This window comes from Nuphar pumila, chromosome 3 (genome assembly GCF_984573655.1).
Source record: "Nuphar pumila chromosome 3, dmNupPumi1.hap1.1, whole genome shotgun sequence".
NCBI lineage: Eukaryota > Viridiplantae > Streptophyta > Magnoliopsida > Nymphaeales > Nymphaeaceae > Nuphar > Nuphar pumila.
The window spans coordinates 137,063,507-137,090,398 of record NC_143251.1 but is presented as its reverse complement, the minus strand read 5'-3'; the positions used below and the strand labels follow the sequence as shown (position 1 = coordinate 137,090,398).

General features: G+C 39.9%; 1 protein-coding gene across 2 annotated transcripts in view; it reads left to right on the top strand.

Moving 5' to 3' along the window:
• The window catches only part of LOC149843998 (putative LRR receptor-like serine/threonine-protein kinase At1g06840), a 224,660-nt gene that overhangs the window by 40,466 nt on the left and 157,302 nt on the right, over positions 1 to 26,892 (top strand). For both annotated transcript variants that reach the window (XM_090000227.1, XM_090000226.1), the window contains exons 3-4: positions 11,699 to 11,770; positions 11,941 to 12,012. In XM_090000227.1, coding sequence (XP_089856353.1) covers positions 11,699 to 11,770; positions 11,941 to 12,012 — 144 coding nt within the window. The remainder of the gene's footprint in view (positions 1 to 11,698; positions 11,771 to 11,940; positions 12,013 to 26,892) is intronic.

Below are 26,892 nucleotides of genomic sequence, written 5' to 3'. Positions count from 1 at the left end.
GAGTCACCCACCATAGTTGATTCAGGCATGGACACATCCTCTACATCCAACATTGTTGATACTAGAAGATCCACACGTTCTCGCCATCCAATTGAAAGGTGGGGCAGTTATGAAAATTTATCATTAGATTTTCAACTCTTTCTAACAGCCTTGAATAAAGAAGATGAACCCACAACGTTCTCTCAAGCATCAAATTCCAGAAGATGGATTGAAGCAATGAATGAGGAGATAGAAGCTCTACATGAATGTGGTACGTGGGATGTCGTATCAAGACCACCTGACAGAAACGTTGTTGGTTCGAAATGGGTGTACAAAATAAAGTATAGATCAGATGGGACTATAGAGCGATACAAGGTGAGACTTGTAGCCAAAGGTTTTACACAAGAGCAAGGACAGGATTATGATGAAACCTTTAGTCCAGTGGTGAGGATGGGGACAATCAGAGTCATACTTTCTTTAGCTATTGAACACCAATGGACTATTAGCCAACTTGATGTGAAGAATGCTTTTCTTCATGGAGATTTAAGAGAAGAAGTTTACATGGAACAACCCACTGGTTACGCAGAAGGTAATCCTACAAAACATGTCTGCAGACTAAAAAGAGCGATATATGGATTGAAGCAGGCATCTCGATCTTGGTTCGACAACTTTTCTCTTGAAATACAAAAATATGGTTTTAAGAAATCTCTTCTTGACCACTCCTTATTTATATTTAAGAACCAAGACACAATTACTCTGTTGTTGATATATGTGGATGATATCATCATCACTGGCAATTCCAATGAGCACATTGAAGAAGTCAAACATCTCTTGAATCAGAGGTTCAAAATGAAGGACCTTGGCAAACTACGGTACTTTCTTGGAGTTGAAGTCGACAGTACCTCTGAAGAAATGACTCTCACTCAACATAAGTATGCCATTGATGTTCTCAATAAAGCGGGTATAAAAGACTACAAGCCTTTGAGCACTCCTAGCGTTCTTTATCAAAGGCTTAGCTCTCAAGACAGAGATCCATTTGATAATCCCACACAGTACCGTAGCATAGTGGGTATGTTACAATACCTCACTTTTACTCGCCCTGATATAGTCTACTCGGTGAATCAAGTTTCTCAGTTTATGCATGCACCATGTGAAGGGCATATGGAAGCAGTTAAACGGATACTACGATATCTGAAGGGAACAGTTGGGGATGGTCTCATATATAAGCGAAAGACAAATGGGTAAAATGCACATGAGATCACTATTTATTCTGATGCGGACTAGGCGGGAGATTCAGATGAACGCAGATCAGTATCCGGCTATTGTGTATTTGTTGGGATGAATTTGGTTTCTTGGAGTAGTAAGAAACAAAAGGCTGTTGCCAGATCCAGTACAGAGGCTGAATACAGGTCAATGGCAGCCGCCACTGCTGAGGCTACTTGGGTTAGACATCTACTGACAGAAGTCGGAGAATCGATATCTCGACCACTTCTTTTGTGTGACAACCAGAGCGCCATTAGTATGTCCTTTAATCCAATCCATCACAGTCGTGCCAAACATATTGAAATAGACCAGCATTTTGTGAGACAAAAGGTAGAAGAGAAAGAGATTGAGCCTGAATTTGTTCGAACTACAGATCAAGTGGCGGATATATTTACAAAAGGATTGACAAAAGACAGATTTTGGACGTTAAAAGGCAAGTTGTTCATGATTCAAGATCATGCACAACTTGAGGGAGGGTGAAAAGAAGTGTTTTCTTTGGTTACGGGTCATGGATCTGAAGATCCAGACCCGTGACATCCACTTATTCATTAATGGCATTATGTAATATAAGTTATTGGAATGAGGGTATTTTAGTACCCTAATTTTGTAATCACATGTTAATATAGAGGAATATACACAGCAACCGACCCTAACACAAGAGGGCATCGGTTTCTCCCAACTTCTCTCTCCCTTTCTCTATCTCTCTCTCTCTGTTTTTCAGCTCTCACGCGTGGAAGGACCTGGAGATTCAAAATCTGACAGGTCGTGCGACCTCGAATAGTGCTAAATGCATAATGTTGTAATCACTTAAATTGTGACTGATTCGCCTTCACAGGCAAGATGCTCGAGTGGTTTAAAGACCACAACATAGAATAGGTGGTTAGTTAAGCAACCCCTAACGCACCCATTCGCTTCTTGTTGTCTCTCAAGGGAGAGGACAAAGCGGTACAAAACTCCAATGGACAGGTTGTTAACAACCACCTCATGGGCAATGATCCGGCCTCCCCAGTCATTGGAGTTAGGGGAATGGGGCTACATTAGTTAGCTCAACACTTCTGCAGAAGTTGGATGCATCCGTGGCACTGCTTTTCAGCCTTTGGGGAATCCTCTCTTGGGTAAAGCCGTCCCTTTAGGAGCGGACTCAACTAGCTATTCGGGTTATTCAAAATACATAGAATAACAGACGCCCGAACTAGTCTCAGTTGTTTCTACGTTTTGCCTGCGCGTACCCGCAGGCCAGTAATATCGAAACATAAAGTCTGTTCACACTGGTTGTTGAGTAGTGAGATTCGCTTCGCTTGCACTACTGCTTCGCTTGCACTACTGATTCGCTTCGCTTGCACTACTTACGCGTTTGCACTAGTTATCTGCGTGCATTGCTTACCTGTTTAACTGTATATCTGCTTTAAACTGCGTAACCTACTGAATTAAATTTACATAATTCAGTTCCTTATAGTCTCTCTTGTGCACCTACTAGTTTTTTCGCGAAACTAACCCATTCTATGGGTACAAGTGATGATTAGGTACACCACAGGTGATTGTAAGATGGCTCCAAAACGTTCTTCTTCCTGCTCTTAGCCCGCGTCCTGTTGTTTGGGGTTTTGTAACGGATTTTCCTTGGGATATTCGAATTTTGTATTATTTGGAGAACTTCTTAAATGAAAGTGGCTTTTCCAAGTGTTTGCAAGTAGCATGGGTTGTGCGTTTTGGTTCTTTTAGCTAACGCGCCCAAAGTTGTCAGCTTGCCTTTCTGAAATTAACAAAAGAATAGTCTTCCGCTGATTTCATAAACCATCTTTGAGATAAAGAGATATCTTTTTAGTCTCTTGTCTGTTCTTCTGAAAGGTTTGCAAGTTGGAAATTTTGGGGCGTTACAGATACTATAGAAGAGCTCACTATGGAGGAAAATAGACTTAGAAAAAATACTCCAAAAGTTGTTGATGACTGAGTTTTAGCTGTCTAGACCGGGGAATCATACTCGTACTTATAAGCTGCCTCATTTTGGAAGGAAAAACGGTGACTTTGATAAAAGAAAAGTCATTTGTCATCATTGTCATGAATCGGGGCACTACATGCCTCAATGTCCAAAGTTGAAAACAAGAGAAAAAAAAGAGTTGCATCTGTTGAATCCGAGTCAAAAGATCAAGATGCATTTGTATTTATGGCTCAACTGATGAAAATCCTTCAACCTCTTTTAAAGGAGTATCCTCCTCAGTCGAAGCCTCAACTGGATTGCATCTTTCTCCGGTCCAAGTATCTTTCCTTGGCTTTTAGATTTTGGTGCTTCTTTTCATGTGACCCGAAATGTTAATAGTCTATCCGAATGTCTTAAAAATAACTCAAGTGTGTCAAAGGTTTTTACAGTCGATGGCACATTGAAGTAAAAGGAATAGGATGTTTTGAAAATCTTCAAAAATCCAGTTTTTTTTATCCCAGAAGTTAGATATATCCCTATTATCTGTCTCGCAAATATCTGACTATGGATGTAATATCTCTTTCTCTTCTCATGGTTGTTGGGCACATGATCGCCAGTTAGGGAAGCTCATTAGGGAAGGCTATAGAGAAGGAGGACTCTATTACATGGACTTTTTGGAATTACCCAAGAATGCATTTTGTTATAATATTCATAAATTAGAATTGGATTTATGGCACAAAAGACTTGGCCACACTCATGTCTAAAATTCAATATTTTCCAAGTTTGGGAAAATTTTGTAATTATGAAAATTTTTCTTGTAAAGACTGCATTCTTGGCAAAATGAAAAGGTTACCATTTCTTAGTAGAACTTTTGTTTCCTCACGACCATTTGAGTTAATATATTCAGATGTTTGGGGCTCGCACCAGTTATTTTCAAAGGTGGTTATACATATTATGTCATTTTTGTTGATGACTTTTCTAGACATATTTGGATTTATTTTCTTAAACATAAATCTCAAGTCTTTGCTAACTTCCAAATATTTCATAAAATGGTTAAAAATAAGTTTCAAAATGATATTTTCGTTTTTCGCACTGATTCAGGAGGAGAGTTTATGTCCAAAGAATTCAAAGACTATCTCAATTTACATGGTATTACACATCAAAGATCATGTCTACACACTCCACCACAGAATGGCCTAGCCGAACGCAAACATTGTCACATTATGAAAACTACTAGGACCTTACAACAACATCAACAACTACGCCTTCATCCCAAAACAATTGGGGTCGGCGATATGAACCAAAAAAGAAAATCATTCTGGGTCTTCCACATGAATCCTTCTCCTCCAATCATTTCTATCCAATGCCATGTCCTCGGTGAGGTTCAAAGCATTTATATCCTTTCCTATCATCTCTATCAAAGTCTTCTTAGGCCTACCCCGACCTCTTTTAACTAATATATTTTTTCATTTCTCCATCCTTCTAACTAGAGCATCATTAGGCCTTCGTCGAATATGTCCAAACCACCGTAAACGATTCTCTCTCATCTTATTTTCAATAGATGCAACACCTACCTTACGTATCTCCTCATTTCGAATCTTATCTTTTATTGTATTTCCACATATCTATCTAAGCATACACATCTCAGCTTCACTCATTTTTTGAATATGATGTCTCTTGGCAGCCCAATATTCTGTACCATATAGTAAAGCGGACCTAATTGTCATCCTATAAAACTTTCCCTTCAACCGCAATGGTATTCTACGATCATACAACACTCCAGTTGCACTTTTCCATTCCATCCACCCAACCTTTATCCTATGATTTACATCTCCATCAATTTCTCCATACTTTTGAATGATAGATCCCAAATATTTGAAACAGTCATCCACTGATATTTCTTGCTCACCAAGCTTCACTACACTCCCATCACTACTTTGTTGCTTACTAAACCGACATTCCATATATTTTGTCTTACTCTTACTCAACTTAAAACCTCTCGCTTCCAATGTTTGTCTCCATAATTCTAACTTAGCATTAACCCCAGCTCTAGACTCATCAATCAAAACAATATCATCAACAAACAACATACACCACGACACATTTTCTTGAATTGATCTCGTAAGCTCATCCATCACTATAGCAAATAGGAAAAATCTTAATGCAGATCCTTGATGTAACTCAACCGTTATAGGAACATTGATTGTCACCCTTCCACAAGTGCGGACATTGGTTACTACTCCTTTATACATATCTTTAATTATATTAATGTACTTGAGATAAACACCTTTCTTCATCATTGTCCACCAGAGAACATCCTTAGGTACTCTATCGTATGCCTTCTCCAAATCAATAAAAACCATATGTGAATCTTTGTTCCTCTCACTATATGTCTCAATAAGTTGTCTAAGAAGATGTATAGCTTCCATAGTTGATCTTCCAGGCATAAAACCAAATTGATTCTCTGATATCATGACAACCTTCCTCAACCTATACTCAATCACCCTCTCCCAAAGTTTCATAGTATGACTCATGAGTTTTATACCACGATAATTTGTGTAATGTTGTATATCACCCTTATTCTTATATAGAGTCACCAAAGTACTCTTCCTCAACTCATTAAGCATCTTATTTGTTCGCCAAATCTAGTTAAAAAGATTTGTCAACCATTTTAAACCTTTCTCACCCAAGAATTTCCAAGCCTCGATAGGTGTACCATATGAGCCAACTGCCCTTCTTGATTTCATTTTCTTCAAAGCCTCTGCAATTTCTTTCTTTTGAATCTTGCGCATGAAGTCACGATTCATCTCATGAAAAAGAATGGAGAAGTCTCCAAGATCCTGTGCATGACTTCAATTAAATAGCTTATCAAAATAATCTTTCCATCTCTCCTTAATCTCCTCATCTTTGACTAAAACCCTTTATGTTTCATCTTTGATACATCTAACCATACCCAGATCCATCGATTTCCTATCTCTCATCTTTGCAAGCCTATAAATATCCTTCTCACCCTCTTTGGTATCCAACTTGTCATAAACCTCCTTATATACCTTATCCCTCGTGTTTGGAACTACTTTTTTAGCTTCCTTCTTTGCTATCATATACTTTTCCAAATTCTCATTATCACGACTCTTAGATTTTTATAACTCTCTTTTAACCTTAATAGCTAATTTGACATCCTCGTTCCACCATGATATATCCTTACCTAGCGGTGCACCACCTTTAGACTCACCCAATACCTCCTTAGCTACCTTTCTCATGCCACCCGCTATCTTATTCCACATTGATTCTGAATCCTCCTTGAGACATCAATCAACTTCCTTAACTACCTGCTCTACAAACATTCCTTCTTTAGTTCATTTCAGTGCCCACCACTTAATTCTAGGATCTATCGTATGTCTATCCCTTTTGCGGCATTTTCTAATTCTAAGATCTAAAATTATGACTCTATGTTGTGTAGCTAGGACCTTGCTAATTGCAAATCAGGTTCCAAAAAGTTTTTGGGCTGAAGCGGTCCTAATTGTCACCTACCTCATCAATAGGATGCCATCTTCCTTATTAAAGAATACAACTCCAATAAAAAAACTTATTAATTTAACTCCAGATTATTCTAGATTAAGAGTATTTGGATGAAAATGTTTTGTTTTCACCAACAGAAATGACAAACTCTCTCCTCGTGCAATCCCATGTGCCTTTTTAGGATATGCTGATAATCAAAAGGCTACATGTGTTTTGATTTTCAAAATGACAAATTATGTGTCAAGAAATGTATCCTTTTTGGAAAAAGAAAGGTTCTTTGAATTTGAAAAATTCAAGGATGTTACTGAATACTCGTTTTTAATTGATCCAACTTCAAAATCCAATGAATGTGATGTTGGATGTGACCTTAACAATGATCAAAGTCCTATTGTTGTTGAAAATGATAATAATGAAGAGCCAATCCATAGGGATGTTAGTCTACAATATTCAAGACATAGAGAGCAAAAACTTTCATGTGCATTACAAAGATACTCCAAAGTTTCACCCAGAAGAACGTCTAGAATCTCTAGACCTCTTGAAAAATTTGTGTCTTACGAATCTTTTTCACCCACATATAGGGCAACCATTACATTCATACAATCATATGTTGAACCATTGTCCTATTCTCAAGCCAAAAATCATATAGAATGGATAGAAGCCATGAAAATAGAATTTGATGCACTAGAAAAGGACAACACTTGGACGATCCAAGATATCCCTCCAGGTAAGAAACCTATAGGCTCTAGGTGGGTATACAAAGTCAAAACCAAAAGTGATGGGACCCTGGAAAGGTATATGGCCCGTTTAGTGGCAAAATGATATGCCCAAGAGTATGACATTGATTATGAAGAAACATTTGCTCCTGTGGCTTGTATGACCATTGTTAGAACTTTAATAGCCTTGGCCTCCATTAGAACATGACCTATCTTTCAATTGGATGTTAAAAATGCTTTTCTGAATGAAAATCTCGTTGAAGAAGTATACATGGAAGCCCCACCAGGCATTAGTATCCCTAAGGGTAAAACTCTTCGTCTAGAAAAAGCTCTTTATGGTCTTAAACAAGCGCCAAAAGCCTGATATGACTGATTTAGTTATGTTATACTTGATATTGGTTTTCAACCTTGTTTAACTGACACTGCTTTGTTTGTTAAGAAATCTGATGCAGGCATCATTATTCTTCTTCTCTATGTGGATGATATGATCATCACAGGAGGCGACAAACAGGGAGTTGCAAATATCAAATCTCTTCTTAAAACTCACTTTGAAATGATTGACTTAGGTTTATTAAGATATTTTTTAGGCATTGAAGTTGCTTATTTCCCTCGGGGGTATTTGATATCTCAATCTAAATTTGCTCTTTATATTGTTTCCAGGTCTGGAATTACAGATGATAAGAAAGTGGACACTCCAGAAGTTGTCAATGTTAAAATAAAAATTGATGATGAAGAACTTCTTGATGATCCTACTCCTTACAGACAACTTATTGGAGCTCTTTCTTATCTTTTCATTACTAGGTCAGATATAGCTCATGCGGTTCTTACAGCCAGTCAGTTTCAACATGCTCTCACCTCCGTGCATATGAGAGCAATTTCGCTTATTATTAGATACTTAAAATCCTCTCTTTCATGAGTACTCTTCTTGTCTGCTTCATCTTCATTAAATTTAATTGCATATACTGATGCTGACTAGGGAGGTGATCCCAATAATAGGCACTCAACTACTGTTTTTTGTGTGTTTCTAGGTGAAATCCTAATTTTGTGGAGGTGCAAGAAGCAGCAGAAGGTCTCTCTTTCCTCCACCGAAGCTGAATACAGAGTCATGACAACCACCACTATGGAGGTTGTTTGGCTCAGACGATTGCTAGCGGATATGGGAGCTGAAGCAACGCAAGCTTCAAAGATGTGCTCTGACAATAAAAGTGCGATCTACATTGCAAGCAACCCGACATTCCATGAGCGCACTAAACACATTGAGATGAACTGTCACTATGTCAGATATGAATACTTACATGGAATCATTGATCTGCCAAATGTTACATCAGAATATTAATTAGCAGACTTCTTCACCAAGCCTCTCGTTGCTCCCAGATTTCACTTCCTCTTAGACAAACTTTCGTTCATTGTACCGTAAGTTTGAGGGGGAGTATTAAAATGTAAACTGTAATACATATATATTATTTAATATTATTATATTTTTCCTTTTATTATTTTCTTTTTCGATTTTCCTTTATTTTCTTTTTTACCATCTAGTTCAATAGAAACTAGATATTTGATCCAGTCAGGAACTTGACTGTGCAAATAGTTGTTGGACTGTAGTCCAACAACTATAATAATAGCTGTGGGACTCTAGTCCAACAGCTATAACAAGAGTCGTTGGACTAGAGTCCAACGTCTCTTTTGGAGAGCTCAAAATGAGCTCTCCTCTCTCTTCTACTTTTTTGTATATATAGGGGTGAATCCCTTCAATGTAAAGAACTATGCTTTTAAGCATTTTGTGCATGAATAAAGTATTATTTATTTTTCAAAGTGTTCTTCCTTTTATACCCTTTCAAGGGTCATGCTTGTAGTGTCTCCAATAGACACTTGTTTGTGAGTTATTCGTGCATTTGTTAAAGACCACCATTTCATTACATTCACAACCTTCTCTAAGTTGCCCTCTTGTTGAGAACTTGTGTGGGAAACATATTCCGAAGGGACAGATCAATTTGTCAAGGTGTCAATTGCACAAGAGGGAAATAATTTGCTTTTTCCAGGTAATGAAGTTGGTGGAGTCGAGTTTTTCAGTGACATGATCACTGAGAAAAGAGGCATTTAGCTCAGCCATTTGCAATAATCAAGAAATAATAAAGAAAAGATGAATAGCAAGAAAAACACGGGACTGAAAAATAAAGACGGGAGATCAAGAAGAGAAGGCACGAGACCGAAAAGAAAAGATATATATATATATATATATTAAAATGAGCAGAAGAATGATGATTAATAAGAAAGAAAAGCAAATTTTGATGCAAAAGAATAAAATAATAATATTGCCATTTTTTTTGAGGAATCAACACAGAGAGAGAGAGAGAGAGAGAGAGAGAGAGAGAGAGAGAGAGAGAGAGAGAGAGAGAGGACCCTTTTTTTATTAGGGTGCGATCAGCAAGAAAGGCGTCCTTTTTTTTTGAACTTAAGGTTAGGGGTGGCAATTGGGTCGGGTTGGCAATTGGGTCAGCATACCTCAACACGAACCCGACCCGTTTATTAAATGGGTCGGCTATGGCAAACACGAACCCGACCCATTTATTAAACGGGTAACCCGACACGACCTGGTTAACCCATTTAATAAACGGGTTGGGTCGGGTAAACGGGTTGGCGTGTTAGCGGGTCGGGTTCGGGTAAACAGGTTGACCCGCCCGCCTAACCCGTTTATTAAACGGGTCAGCCGGGTTGGCATACCCCTAACACGAACCCGACCCGTTTAATAAACGGGTTAGGCAGGTCGACCCGTTTATTAAACGGGTTAGTTTAAGCCAAACCCCTAAGAGGCGGGTTGGCGGGTCGTGTCAAGTTTTGCCACCACTACTTAAGGTGACATCTTTTGCTTTTTTTTTAGTAAGAAAATGATTCAGATCTGATCCGATGCGAAAAAGATTTTGAGAAAGAACGAAAAAGATTTGGAAGAAATAAACTTATCGATTTTCTTTTTGATGAGAAGAAAAAGGAAATAGATCTGATTTTTTTTTTATATCGGATCTAGAGAGAGAAGCTGACGAAGATGAACAGATCTAATTTATGAATCAGATCTGATTAGAAAAGAAGAGAAGGGAAAAGACGCAGATCTGACTTGGAGGGCAGATTTACTTGAGAAGAGAGAAGGGATGTGCAATCACGTTTTTAATGAGACTTTGTTGTCGGCTCTAATACCATGTGATAACGCATCCAGAATAAGATTCACAGCACAAACAACAAAACAAGAAGAAGATGGAAGAGAAAGTGAGGAATCCCAAAAGAGGCATCACCCTAGGTGGGTGGCGTGTTTTTCTATTTATATGACTCTTATGTTAAAAGTAATAATGGTATTTATGGTATGGTATGGTATCAATCTGGATCTAAACCGCCCCGATCCATTAGTGTACATATTCTAATAATTTGGAGATTTTCTGGTTAAACAATATCCATCTACATAACTAAGATTACATTTCCATATTTTTCTAATGTTAATGAAAAGAATTGATCAAACTTTTCATGAAGCCATCAAATATTGTTTTCTTGGAGAGCTTTTTGAACCATGTTCTAGATGCCTTATTTTACATAGGGCTGGGCAATCTGCTGGCCCAGTTTGGCTGGTCTGTCGCAGCCCTGATTATTGGATGGGCTGATTTACCCATTATTGGGCCAAGCCTGGTCAAGTCCGCCCCACCAACAGGATGAACTGAGGTTCAAAACCCCAGCCTAAGTGGGTGCGCCACAATCCAACTTGCGGCTGCCATGGCCCCATTCCATTTTGAACTGGGCTGGTCAGCCCGTTAGATGGGCCTGGTCAAGGTCCGAAGGGGCGGCCCAGCACCCACCCATAATTTTCGATCATAAAGAGATTTCTTTAATTTACACACTTGTTTTTGTGTATCTCATTCATGGCCACTTCATTTGCACTTTTTCTTTTAGGATCTCATGCAAGGAAACATTTTTTATGCCTGAACCATAAATATGTATTAAACCATTGAAAGAATGAGCCATAGGTTAGTAATGCTTTGGTCCATTACAAGTACAAAAGCTATCTCTTTGACCATAGTCACAGATCTCATGGTTTGCACGTTGGAAGTTACTAGGAGCCCTAGATGCTGCTATATTAGGTTTGGATGGTTTTCGCTATAGAAATGTCGATGTCATGCTGGGTTATGGTTTTCAGCACATGACTCAAATTGGAGAACCTTGTAATCATGCTTCATGTTTGTGCAATTACTATCGGTGGTTCTGAAACTTTGTCTAAACATATGCATCCATTGTATCATTTCATGCTGACATGTGACCCCTTTTTCAATAGTCAACTGCTCAGGATGAATCTGTCAGGAACTTTGGCTCCAGATGTTGATCAGCTGTCTTATATGAAAATATTGTAAGTTTCCTACTTGAAGGGATAAAGCATAATGCTTTGCATATGGGTGCAAATTTTAGCTTATTTATTGGCTTATATTTCTTTCTTCATTTTCTTTCTAGACTTATTACATCATGTTTCTAACTCCTCTCCCTGTTTCATGCAATGCCTGTGTTCTTTCCTCAATGAAGCGATGTTATGTGGAATCAAATAACTGGTTCCATACCAAAGGAAATTGGAAGTGTAAAGTCACTGGAACTACTGTGAGTCACACCAAAACCTTGCCTCATCTATCAAACTCAATAGTAACACTTTCTTGTGGTTTTATTGAAAGTATGAATTTCCAATATCTTCAAATTTTTTAATTGAACATGCATTCTTATACTCTTTTACCTATATCTGACTTCAGGAAAGTTTGGTCATTCTAATACCTGATGCATGTGTACCTGAACTATGATGCATTGGTATATTTGAAATATCACAAGTTTTGATCCTTGTGGTTGTATATAGATTTAGTGCTATATAACTAGTCATAATTTCTCTGCTCTTGATTTTTCCCATATTGCATGGTTTCACAGCCAATACTGAGGTCAACTTAATTAATTTTCGTGGTTGCTTTATGTTCTTTGTTTAGTTGGTAAATTCGGTAAATTAATGGTCGGCTTCTGCAAAATTGTAGAGATTCATTCTACTTGCAACTCCAAAATATCAAACTACTTGCTATTGATTAGTGGTCGTTTCCTGGAAAGCAATTACATTCTTCCTGCTGCTTTCTAAAAACCAGTAAAAAAAAAATTTAAAAAAGACCGGACCCGGGTCGGGTCCAGACCCGACCCGGATCCAACCCGTGCCAGCCCCTCGAAAATCCTTTTCAGAGGGGCTGGCAGCCCGCAGAGGGAGGGGAACCTCCGGCGACACAGGGGGCGGGCCCTGTGTGCGCCCCCTCCCTATTAAAAGGCGAGAGGGGAGAGGGGAAGGCTTACGAGCCTCCCCCGACCCCCCGACTCTCTCTCTCATCTCTCGTCTCTCTCCCCTCTGCTCTCTCTTCCCCCGACTCTCTCTCTCTCTCTCTCTCTCTCTTTGCCGACGCCGGCCAACCCCCTTCACGGCGCCACCCTCTCCGGCGACCCCCCCCCCCCCCCTTCACGGCAGCCCAGGTAGCCCCCTCTTTTCCCCCCTTTTTCCTCCCCCTGATTCGCCGGAAGGCCGGCAGGTGGCCGGCGGCCCCTGCCGAGCCTTCCTCCTTTTCTCGACAGGCAAGGGGCTTTGCCCCCTTGCCTTCCTCTTATCTCGACAGGCAAGGGGCTCCGCCCCCTTGCCTTCATCTTTTTCGACAAGCAAGGGGGCTCCGCCCCCCTTGCTTTCCTCTTCTTAGCAGGCAGGGGGCGGAGCCCCCTGCCCTTTTAATTTTTTGGCAGGGGCCATGGCCCCTGCCCTTCCCTTTCCACGTAGGGGCCGATGGCCCCTACCCTTCTCCTTAAGAGAGGAGGCATGAGCCGAAGGCTCCTGCCCCACCCCTCGGAAACCAAGCAGGGGCCATTTGGCCCCTGCCCCTCTTTTAACCGTCAGGGGCCAGAGGCCCTTGTCTCTTTTTCTGGCGAGCAAGGGCTCGGCAGGGGCCTTTGGCCCCTGCACTCTCCCCATATGCATTCCCTTGGCAGGGGCCTTCGGCCCCTGCCCCTTTCTTTTAAGAAGGCTGGCAGGAGCCGAAGGCTCCTGCCCCTCCTTTTAAAAACCCAGCAAGGGCCTCGAAGGCCCTTGCCCCTCCTTTTGAAGACTTAGCAGGGGCCAAAGGCCCCTGCCCCTCTTACTATTATCACGGCAGGGGCCGATGGCCCCTGCCCTCCTTTAGATATCCGGCAGGGGCCGATGGCCCCTGCACCCATCTCCTTTAAATGGCATGGGTCATTGGACCCTACCCCGTTCTCTTTCGTAACGGTAGGGGCCGATGACCCCTGCATTGAGTTACGGAGAAACCGAGCTTTCTCCTTACCTATATTCATTTTATACATGCTAAACTATGTACTTTTGCAGTGTTACGCAACGGAGCCCGTTCGCGCCCCGCAAACTAAACCGACGATCACTTACGTTCGTAGACGGCTTCATTCTCGCAATACTCCAAGGTAGGAGAAGTTGCACAAGGACTTAAATAATTAAATCAAGCTTAAATAATTGATGATCGAAAGGACTTAATGATATATTTATATACTTATATGTATATAAGTACATTTTTAAATCAAGGACGCGGTTTCGCGATCCTTGTCCTTTGCTTTCGCATTTCAGTTTGCCGTCGCGCTTTGCGCCCAGGCTTTTACTTTCGTATTTACTGCTTATTGTCTTTTAATTCAAGGATGCGGTTTCGCGGTCCTTGTCCTTTGCTTACGCACTTTCTGTTTCTGTTGCCGTCGCGCTTTGCGCCCAGGCTTTTGCTTTCATAGTTACTACTTACTGTCTTTTAATTCAAGGACGCAGTTTCGCGATCCTTGTCCCTTGCTTTCGCAGTTCCTGTTTGCCGTCGCGCTTCGCGCCCAGGCACTTTTTTTTTTGCATTATTGTCTTTTGTTTTTGCCTTGCCATAGACTCAGTGTACTCGGGAGGAATACCTATTCCTCTTTCTACCCGATATGTTTTGGGAGAACCCTTGATCTGGGGCAAGATCAAGTTGTTAGGTGATGGGTTCATTTGTGAAGCCCATTACCAAAACCAGATTCGAGAAAATCACATGCCTTATGTTGGCAAGTTGTGTGTCGTTTCGAAAGATTTGATATGTTAAAATAGTTTTTAAAAACATTATATCTTTGCGAAACACACTCCCGAGGCTCCTATTAAGGACCTGTATCACTTTTCTCGTAAGTGTACTTCTTAAACATACGAGACATGTTAGTACTACGACGATTGAATGAGAGACTCTTATGACCTCGATTAATGCTTAGTGCAGGTTGTTGAAAACACATATAAGAGTGGGATCGCCTTCATAGGCAAGATGCTCGTTTCGGTCTAATGGACCAGAGCATGAAGAATGAGGCAACGGCTAAGAAACCCCGTCGCGCTCAATTCAACCTGGCTGCGTCAAGAGAGAGGACGAAGGGTACCAACTCCGATAGACAGTCCATTTATGGCTTTCAAGAAGGGCAAAAGACCCGTTTTTCCCCAGTCATCGGAGGTTAGGGGGGGAGGGATAGGGGCTACATAAGTTAGCCTAACACTTCTGCAGAAGTTGGATGCATCCCTATCAGGCCTTGGGGACTTACTCTCTCGACCATCGGTCGTCTCCATAGGAATAGGATTCAATCAGACAACCGAGGTATATTAAAATACTTTACATAATGAACACTCGGCTTGGACTCGATTGTTTCGACTCACGTGCCATGTATGTACCCGCATGGCCGGTTATCAAGTAATAACTAAATTGAGCATGCACACCCCTTTTCAGTTTGTACTTGGTTTATTCCTCCAATCTATCTGCTTAGTTTGCTCGTTACTACCTGCTGCATAAATTATCTATGCCTAATTTAGTTCTTTCTGTCTTTGTACTCTCCTGCTATTTTTTCGCAAAACTAACCCATCTCATGGGTACAGGTGACGATTAGGTGCATCAGGCGATGGCGCGACTGCGAGATGATTTAAGGATCCACTGTTTCTGCTCGTAGTTCTTCTCCTGGACATTTTGGTTTTTGATACGGTTTTCCCTTGAGGAAACCCAAATTTTGTACAAACTTGATACTCTCTTTAAATAAAAGAAATGGTTTCCTAAGTTTTATTGTAGATCGTCCATGGTAAATCTTTGTTTTCTCGCTAACGTGCCCAAGGTTGTCAAACTTGTCCTCTTTCTTTTAAAAGAAATCGTTTCCGCTGATTTTAGAAATAAACTCTGTAAAGAAAAGGAATTTCCCAACTATTTCAAGGAAATTATAAGGTTCGAAATTTTGGGGCGTTACATGCTTGACCGTGTTCTCTTGTTATTTTCTCATAAAAAATGAAACAGAAATGTGGCAGATGCAACAACCTTGTTTAGAATGTTTGGAACATTTTTTTCAAACATATTTATGGCTAGCATAGTGCTACTGCATAAGGGTGAAAACCAGTTGGAAATGTGATGGTTGTTCATCTGAGTTCATATCTGACTTTTAAGCAGATGATCCAAATCCATATCCACGTCCGACATCTGACAAGGTAAGTTTAACTGGGGCCAATTTTTATATCGCAATGCCATCCTGTAGAAAAAGGTATGCGACAATGGTTTTACTTGTAAAAGATACAAATAGATCAGATTTGAGCCAGATTCAAAAGCACATTTCACAAAAAATATTGTTTTGATTTCTGATCCAAATACAAAGAAAATTAAATCTCATAATTCTGAATCCAATTCTAGTATTCATGTATGTTTTCTCAAGATCCATATCCAATAAAAAGTGACAGTTTCGGATCTTGCACCTCTAGGTGTGCACAAGCCTCACAAGAAAGTTTTGATTGTTTGATTGTCAACTGAGAACTTTGTGGATAGATCAAAATGCTAATGGTGAGATTTGCACAATATAATAGGTCTAGATATTCAAATTTGAAGTCATGATGGTAAGAAAAACAAGAAAAACTGAGACTCAACATCTTCCCATATTCACTCAAGGGAGTGCAAATGAAAATGAGGTCGTTATTGATGTCTTCATCTTGTTCTATATGTACAGAATTTATTTGAAAATTTAGTTGTCACAGATTCTTACCAGACCTAAGTGGCATATTTTGGAATGCCCTGAGTATAGAAATGTAACTCCAGTTATTCTCTTCATCCTATTTGCTTCATACGGAAAAAGTATATAATGTAAAGAATATATGCATACTATATATGCATTTAATTTCTGTCATTGTTTATGAAAAGTGATATCCTTCAGCTTGCAGCAAAGCCTCATTGGATATTTCAAACTTCCTTTCTATAGACAACTAGATCTAATGGCTGATCTGGCCCCATTATACTGTAGATCCCTTAAAATGGGACAAATGGTTGTCTGGTGTAAAAACCAACCAAAAATCAAGATTTTATCACGACCCTATCAGAGGCATCATCTAATGAGTTTCATGCTTGTTGAAATCTTTCTACAAACAAATGTAGCCCAAGTACAACATATCATACCTTCATTCTTGCAAATCTGAAAGAAGAAACCATGTTTATGATTGGAAGCCTAGGCTCATGGGGAGGTCATTAATAGTGTAAGCAATGTTGTTAAAAACGCGCCTCAAGGTGCAAAAAGCGTGCCTCGCCTCAAGGTGAAAGCCTTTTTGCCTTGAGGCGCACTTTCCCTGAGGCGTACGCCTCATACACTATAAGGCATGCACCTCAGGGTGAGGCGTGCGGCTCACATTGATAGAGTCAAATGGGGTCAAATCCCCCATTTGACTCAATTTTGGGGCTAAATAGCCCAGACTTCGGGCTATCTCCCTCCCTGCTCTCTCGGTCTTCCTGCACCTCTGGCAAAGAAGAAGAAGAAGGTATGCTTCTCTCTCTCCCTCCTCTATTTTTCTCTCTCGTCTCCCTGCGTCTCTTTGCTCTTCCTGCGTCTCTCGATCTCTCTTTGCTCTCCCTGCGCCTCCCTTTGTTTGTATCTTTTTTTCTCATTCTGTAACGCCCTAAAATTTCGACTTGTGATTTCGAAAACATTGATGAAAAACCTTTCAAACATTAGAAATTTTACTTTTAAAATCGACAGCGAAAGCAATTTAGAAAGAAAAATAAGTTGACAAATTCTGGGCACGTTAGCTTTAAAGTCATCATCATCCATAAAACAGTTACTCAAAGGAAGTGAAGAACAAAATCATAGATTATCAATAGAATTTGCAGCTTATTACAAAAATAAGTATTTTTTCCACAATCCCAAAAATCTAAATAAAACCCAAACTACAGAGCCAGGACGCCAGCAGAAAGTAGGAAATCTCGAGCCAAGTTGCATCGCGCCATCGACCGTTTATAAGATCCTACTCGTCACCTGCCCATGAAATGAGTCTGTTTCATAAGAAACTAGTAGGTGCATGAATAGACAATGTAGAATAAATAAATTAGGACATTCATAAGATAAGCAATGTATTTAATTAGAAGCAGTAATTAGAATGTGTAATTGAAATGTGAGAAAGTAAATCTATTATAGCATGTGCACATATGCAAAGAACTACTGTACCGAAATAGATATTCATCACAAGACATAAGCAGTATCATAAGCAGTATGAATCTCATTAATCTACAACTATTATGAAGAAGATATTATCTAAGTTCTGATATTAACTGGCCTGTGGGTACACACAGACGCGAAACATAAAAACAACCGAGACCGATCCGGGGGTTTATTATGTGAAGTATTTTTCATTAACCTGGATGACTGATTGAGTCCGCTCCTAAAGGGACGGTCAGTGACCAAGAGAGTAAATCTCCAAAGGCATTTGTGGCCCATGGATGCATCCAACTTCTGCAAAAGTACCTGAGAGCTACCACCTAGGATAATTTATGGTAGTCCCATTTCTCCTAACTCCGATGATTGGGAAACCGAGTCTTTTGCCCGTGGGGTGGTTGTAAATAACCTGTCCATCGGAGTCTTTGTACCATCCATCATCTCTCTTGATGAACCGTGAAGGTTGAATGGGCACGACGGGGTTTTCTTAACCGCCACCCCATTCTACATGCTCTAATCTGCTAGACCTACTCAAGCATCTTGCCTGTGAAGGCGAATTGTCACCATTTATGTGATCTCAACATTGTGCTATGTACACGCTTCGAGGTTGCCACAACCTCACCATCCAAACTGTTAAAATATATCTAATATATATATATATATATATATATACTGTATATTACATCAATACCCGATAGGGGTATTTTTGTAATTTCACATAGTTGTTTTAGAAAACAACTATTTTCAGTTTTTTGTTTAAATGTATTTTTCTTTTCTTATTTTTTTAATTTCATTTTTGTATTTTTTAAAGGCCAAAAGGGGCTCCAACCATAGAGTTGTTGGTGCCCCCAACGGTCACAAATGTGACCGTTGGGGGCTCCCAACGACTCCATGGGAGCCCCCTTTTGGGCTCTCCTTTTGAGGCTTTTTGCCTCTCTTTCTCTCCTCTCCCTTGTGTATAAATAGGGGTGATCCCCTTGTATATTTTTCATCCTTGAGAGCTTTCTCTCTTCTCAATAAGAGACTTTTTATATTGTTGCCTTCTTAAAGGCTTGTGCTTGTATTGTCCCTTTGTGGACTTGTGATATTGTCTCTTTTATTCATTGTTGTAAGTGCTTGTATGCACTCTTTATATTTCCGCAATATCTCATTACATGGTATCAGAGCCACTCGATTCTTGAAGGAAAGGTGTGGTTCGTGTATCTCATATTTAGTGGACATCTTCTCACTTCTTGGCAACATCATGAAGACAAAGATTGACCTATCTTTCAAGCTCAATGGAAAGAATTATATGATGTGGGCACCGGCAATGGAAAATAATCTCAAAGGAAAGAAGCTTTGGGGTTTTGTCATGGGGACCGTTCCGGAACCTAAGCTCATGCTCATGAAGGTGGAAGAAGGTCAAGAAAAGGCTCTTGAGGGAGATGCTCACCTCAAGGCCATTGAAAGTCATCAAAAGGAAGTGGAAGATTGGGAAAGCAATCACGCAAAAATCCTTTCGTGGTTTATGAACAATGTGGAGCTTAAGGTATGTGCTAATATAGCTAAATTTCGTAGAGCCAATGAGGCTTGGTCCTTTATGAGGTGTATGTATACCCAAAAGGATCTTGCAAGAGCATACTTCTTGCAAGAAAAGATTAGAACCACCAAGCAAGGTGATTCTAGCATTCAAGACTATTATAGTGCCCTAAACCCACTATGGGATGAATTGGCTCTCTTGGAGCCAAAATGGGTTTCTATGGAAGATATTGATTTAAGGCAAAAACAAATGGAACAAGAGCGATTGTTTCAATTTCTTTTTGGGCTACGGCCCGAATTTGAGCAAGTGAGATCTTCACTTCTCCATAGATCTATTTTTCCTCCTATTGAGGATGCTATTGCCGAAATCACTCAAGAGGAGACAAGGCTTGGCATGAGTAAGCATGTTGATGAAGTCCTTGCTGTATCAAAACCGGGTAACAATGTTAGAATCTATAAGCCTCCTCATTTTGGGAAACAAGGAAACTACAATGGAGGAAGAAAAATGATTGTTTGTCATTATTGCAATGAGCCGGGTCACATTAGACCCGCTTGTCCAAAACTTATTGGGACCTTCAAGCTTAAAGTGGCCTCTCTTGAAGAAACCACCACCAAAGAAGATGAAGGCAAGAACAATGACATTAAAGAAACTCTTGGACAAATATCTATGGCTCTCCAACAAATGCTAAAAGTTTCTTCCTCCACATCGGGTGCGACTATTGCTTCCACATCATCACCCGGTACGTATTCTTGGATCCTTGACTCCGGAGCTTCTTTTCATATGACCCCTCATGAAAATGCACTTAGTGATGTTTACACCAATTCAAAGGACTCTTGTGTCTCTACGATCGATGGAACTTTTTTGAAAATTTCAAGTATTGGCTCTTTTAAAGATTCACAAAATTTTTGTGTTCCAAAAGTAAGAGTTGTTCCCAAACTAAATTTAAACCTATTTTCGGTTTCTTAAATTGCCGACCATGGATGTGAAATATCTTTCTCATCTAATGGTTGCTTTGTGCAGGATCTCCAGTCCGGGAAGCGGATTGGGCAAGGCCATAGAAAGGGAGACCTCTATTATATGGACCATCTTGATCTCCCTACAAACTTTTTTTGTTCTTATGTCCAAGAAAAAAACATGGAAAGTTGGCATAAAAGACTTGGTCATCCAAGTTATTCCAAAATGTATCTCTTTCCTTTTGGAAACAAATTTTGTAAGGAAAAAGAAATTAATTGCAAAGATTGCATTTTTGGAAAAATGAAGTCTATTCCATTTCCAACTAGAACTTTTTTCTCATCAAGGCCTTTTGAATTGGTGCATTCGGATGTTTGGGGACCTTCTCCGGTTATGTCTAAAGGGGGCTATTCATATTATGTTACGTTTATTGATGACTTTACTCGGTATGTTTGGATTTATTTCCTTAGTCATAAGTCGGAAGTATTTACTTCCTTTAAATATTTTTATAAAAAGGTTCAAAATCAATTTCAAAGTAACATATCTATTTTAAGATCCGATTCCGGTGGCGAATACTTATCTCACGAATTCCAAAACTATTTAACCCAAAATGGCATTTGTCACCAAAAGTCATGTCCTAGGACCCCTCAACAAAATGGCCTAGCGGAAAGGAAACATAGGCACATTATAAAAACCGCTAGAACATTACTTGTTTCTAGGAATATTCCAAAGAAGTTTTGGGCCGAAGCCGTTCTAACCTCTACTTATCTAATCAATAGAATGCCCTCTTCTAAGTTAAAAAATGCTTCTCCCTATGAAAAACTCTTTAAATTTTCACCCGATTTCAATCGTCTTCGTATTTTTGGTTGCAAATGTTTGGTCCTACTACATAAAAGGGATAAGTTATCTTCAAAAGCAATTGAATGTGTTTTTTTAGGATATGGTGAAAATAAAAAGGGGTATAGATGTTATGATTTTAAGAATAATAAACTATATGTTTCAAAAGATATAACATTTCTAGAAGAAGAAAACGGTTTTGATAAAATAGAAGAAACAAATGAAATTGATTATATATTCTTATATGATCTTATTGATGACATACAAGAAGATTTTCTTGAAAACATAGACGATACTCGGGAGGTATCCCCTCTTGACATAACACCCTCAAATGATAGTGATTCAAATATAAATGTTCATGATAGTGATACCAATATAAATGTTTACTCAAGAAGAAATCAAGAAAATCCTATTAGTGCCCTCGAAAAATACTCTCAAATTTCTGAATCCACTAAGGAACCACAAGTTAGGCATTCTTCTAGAATATCAATACCCCCAAATAGGTTTGTATCCTATGATTCCTTAACTCCCAACTATCGAGCATGTTTAATAACCCTACATTCTTATTTTGAACCGGCCCACTATAATCAAGCTAAATCTATACCTCATTGGGTTGAAGCAATGCAAGTTGAACTAAATGCTTTAAAGAAGGCCAATACTTGGGAAATAGTTGATCTACCCTCACACAAAAAACCTATTGGTTGTCGCTGGGTCTTCAAAGTTAAAACTAAAAGCGATGGCTCCTTAGAACGATATAAAGCTAGATTAGTTGCTAAGGGATACTCCCAAGAATATGGCATTGATTACGAAGAAACATTCGCTCCCGTAGCTCGAACGACTAGTGTCAGGACATTAATAGCTGTTGCATCAACCAAAAAATGGCCTATTTATCAACTTGACGTAAAAAATGCCTTTTTAAATGGAAGTTTAAGTGAAGAAGTTTATATGGATCCGCCACCCGGAATAAATATTAAGCAAGGTCAAACACTTCGGCTTTTGAAGGCATTGTATGGTCTTAAACAAGCCCCTAAGGCTTGGTATGATCGTTTCAGTGATTTCATGATAAAGTTAGGATTTCACTCTTGTTATACTGACACTACTCTTTTTGTTAAACATGCATGTTCTAGTATCGTAATTTTGTTGCTTTATGTTGATGATATGATTATCACTGGGAATGATCAAAGTAGTAGTATTAATGTTAAAAATATGTTAAAAGATAATTTTGATATGTCTGACTTAGGTTTTCTCAGATATTTTCTTGGAATTGAGGTTGCATATTCTCCTAGAGGATATATTTTGTCACAGATGAAGCTTGCTGCAGATATATGTTCTAAGTCTGGGATTTCTGATGATAAGAAAGTAGAGACTCCCGAGGTTATTAATGCCAAATTGCGGTTGGAGGATGGGGTTCTTCTGGAAGATCCCACACCTTACAGACAACTCATTGGGTCTCTTACCTATTTAACCATCATCAGACCAGATATCACTCATGCGGTTCACTCAGTTAGCCAATTTCAGCATGCTCCTACAACTGTGCATATGAGTGCTGTTCTCTGAATCATCCGCTACATTCGGAATACCATCAATAAAGGGCTATTTCTATCCTCCTCTTCTTCCTTGAATCTTCTTGCTTATACTGATGCAGATTGGGGAGATAATCCCAATGATCGAGTCTCTACTACTGGTTTTTGTGTCTTTTTAGGGGACTCTTTGATTGCCTGGCGATGCAAGAAGCAACAAAAAGTTTCACTATCATCCACTGAAGCTGAGTACCGGGCTATGGCAACCACGACAACGGAACTTGTATGGCTTCGCAGTTTGCTTAAAGACATGTGAGTTGATATTACCGAAGCCTCAAAGCTATGTTGCGACAACAAGAGCGCCATCTATATTGCGAGCAATCATACTTTTCATGAGCGTACAAAACATATCGAAATGGATTGCCACTATGTTCGTGACGAATTCTTACGAGGAACTATTGCTCTGCCATATGTCACTTCAGAATATCAGTTGGCGGACTTCTTCACTAAAGCTCTTCCAGCTCCTCGCTTCATGTTTCTTCTTGGCAAACTTTCCGTCATCTCCCCGTAAAGTTTGAGGGGGGGTGTTAAAATGTATCTTATATATATATATATATATATATATATATATATATATATATACTGTATATTACATCAATACCCGATAGGGGTATTTTTGTAATTTCACATAGTTGTTTTAGAAAACAACTATTTTCAGTTTTTTGTTTAAATGTATTTTTCTTTTCTTATTTTTTTAATTTCATTTTTGTATTTTTTAAAGGCCAAAAGGGGCTCCAACCATAGAGTCGTTGGAGCCCCCAACGATCACAAAATGTGACCGTTGGGGGCTCCCAACGACTCCATGGGAGCCCCCTTTTGGGCTCTCCTTTTGAGGCTTTTTGCCTCTCTTTCTCTCCTCTCCCTTGTGTATAAATAGGGGTGATCCCCTTGTATATTTTTCATCCTTGAGAGCTTTCTCTCGTCTCAATAAGAGGCTTTTTATATTGTTGCCTTCTTAAAGGCTTGTGCTTGTATTGTCCCTTTGTGGACTTGTGATATTGTCTCTTTTATTCATTGTTGTAAGTGCTTGTACGCACTCTTTATATTTTCGCAATATCTCATTACACAAACATCGTAACACCGACGTGACGTACTTGTCCAAAAGTGCGATCATATTTTTCTAAATGTATGACTACGATGAGAGGGTAAACATTTAATATGTTGCAATTCATTTAGTTCAAACTCGACATGCATTGCTCTTTGAGCATTTAGCTTGTGGAGGCGAACATTATTTTCATTTATTTCAATAGAGTGCTCATTGCACACTTCGAGGAGCTCAATGACCTCTCATACTACCTATCGTAATGTATATACCGTACCTGCTTAAAGGTCCGGCCACAAAAGTAGGTCATGGGTCTCTCGAAGGAGAACCCAACACAGTGCTTCGTATGATTTAAAGGCAGTAATATACTTGGCATGCTTAATCACTATGAAACAGAAAATCTCAAACAAATCTTGGGATCACCGTGGATCCGATCGTTCCTTCCGAGTAACCGAATTGGGGTACAAATAGTTGCATCTAGCAACACATAGATAGAACACAAGCTTTATAAACAAGATTTTGTGCTCGAGAAGTCGGGCCTTGCACAAGAAAGCACCTCTTCTCGAGCTTGTAGCGCCTGTACACAATTTCGCACCTTTCCGAAAGGCGCAAAATGTGGTACACACACTTGCATGCCCCGCGAGGCTTGCCTGAGGGCAACAACTAGAATAGAAATGTAATAGCAAATCTAAGTATATGCAGTATGACGACAACAAGAAGCAAGTAAAGGAGATTACTGGCAGAAAACTAACTGCAGAACTAATACTATGCATGCAGGACATGGCAGTTACATGAAACATGTAATTTCAGAGAAATAAAGACAAGTAAAGAACATGTTATCACTAGTCATTCATCTATATGTACACATGTATGAAAATATCAGTTGTTCTTATCTCAGGATTCAACTGCTTTATTTAATTCATCCAAAGTCCCTGTGCGAATTTTCCCTACCTCGGGGGGTTGCTACCCTGCTTGTGCCTACGAGTGTAGGTGATGCAGAGCTCGGGCCGTTGAGCACGAGTGGGATCCGTCGTGCGAAATGCAAAAAATTAAAAGTGCTTATTAAAATTCAAGAAGCGTTGACTGAGTTGGGGTCGACTCCATGCAATGGAAGTAGGGGGCGACATGTGTGGGCTCGACAACCTGGCTGAGCCCGATCTTTCCCGGCTAACCCAAAGGTCGGGGTTAAGCTGATCCCAACCCGAAATACAACATACCTTAGGGTTTTGAACTTGCAACGTCCCAACACATGGTGACGTGCACTGGCTGCTCCTACCAGACAAGCGGAGCCCCCGTTGGTCCTATCGAAAAGGGAGGCGGCAGGGGCGTGCCCTTGCCTGCTAAAATTAGAGAAGCGGTAGGGGGAGAGCCCTTGCCTGCCGAAAACAGAGGGACGATAGGGGGCAAGCCCCTGCCTGCCAAAAACAGAGGGGCGGCAGGGGGCGAGCCCCTGCCTGTCGAGAACTAAGAGGCATCCCCTGCCTGCTGCAAACAGAGAGGCGGTAGAGGCAGAAAGTTTTTCACCTGTATAGAGAAAAGAGAGAGAGGAAGAGAGAGAAAGAGAGACAAAGAAGAAACCCAAGGCCTTTTTGGCTGTTACGATTTTTTATTTTCTCATCCTTAGAATTGTGACCTAAAAGGTGTTTTTATAATGTTACAACACAGAGATATGGATCCGGGTCTGGTGTATCCAGACCCGACAGTCTAAGTGGATTACAATACATAAGTATGGATATTACACAATCCATGGATCGACGTGGATCGGGTCGAATCCTTTTCACCTTTTTCACCCCCCCTCAAGTTGATCATGGTTTTGTACCATGAACAACTTGCCTTTAAGCATCCAAAAACGATCCTTTGTTAACCCTTTGATAAATAGATTTGCAACTTATCTTTCAGTATTGACGAACTCAGGCTCAATCTCTTTTTCTTCAACCTTCTGTCTCACAAAGTGTTGGTCGATCTCAATGTGCTTGACACGACTATGATGTACTGGATTGAATGACATGTTGATAGCACTTTGGTTGTCACATAGTAAAGTAGTGTGAGAAATCTTTTCTCCTACTTCGGTCAGTAGATGCCTGATCCATGTGACTTCGGCAGTAGCAGCAGCCATAGATCTATACTCAGCCTCAGTGCTTGATCTAGCGATGGCCTTTTGTTTTCTACTGCTCCAAGAGACTAAATTTTTTCCGATGAAGACACGATATCCTGATGTAGATCTTCGTTCATCAGGATCTCCTGCCCAGTCTGCATCACAATATACAGTGAGTCCGTGCTCATCTTTGCCATATGACTGTGGTGAATATATCAATCCATCCCCAATAGTCCCTTTCAGATATCTAAGGATCCTCTTGACCGCTTCCATATGTCCAGTACGTGGCGCATACATAAATTGAGACACTTGATTTACTGAATAAACAATATCAGGTATGGTAAATATGAGGTACTATAACATTCCTATTATGCTTCGATACCTGGTGGGGTCATCACACAGATCTCCATCCTGAGCGCTAAGTTTTTGATGAAGCACACTCGGAGTTCCCAGAGGTTTGCAGTCTTGCATGCCTGCCTAGCTGAGAACGTCTACGGTGTACTTGTGCTGAGTGAGTGTCAAGCCATGAGCCTGGTTATCAACTTCTACGCCAAGAAAATAACGTAGAACTCCAAGATCTTTCATTTTGAACCTCTGACCTAGTAAGTCTTTTACTTCTTGGATGTGGGTCGCAGAGTTTCCTGTGATGACAATATCATCGACATAAATTAATAACAGAGTGCTCACAGTCTGACTTCTAAAGATAAATAATGAGTGGTCCAGCATGGAACGTGAAAATCCATGTTTCTGAATCTCTAGCGAGAAGCTATCAAACCATGAGCGAGATGCTTGCTTCAGACCATAGATAGCTCTTTTTAACCTGCACACATGAGTTTTACAATTTTGTTCTTGATACCCAGGGGGTTGCTCCATGTATACTTCCTCCTTTAAGTCCCCATGTAAGAATGTATTTTTCACATCAAGCTGACTCAACTTCCATCCATGTTCAATAGCCAGGGAAATAATA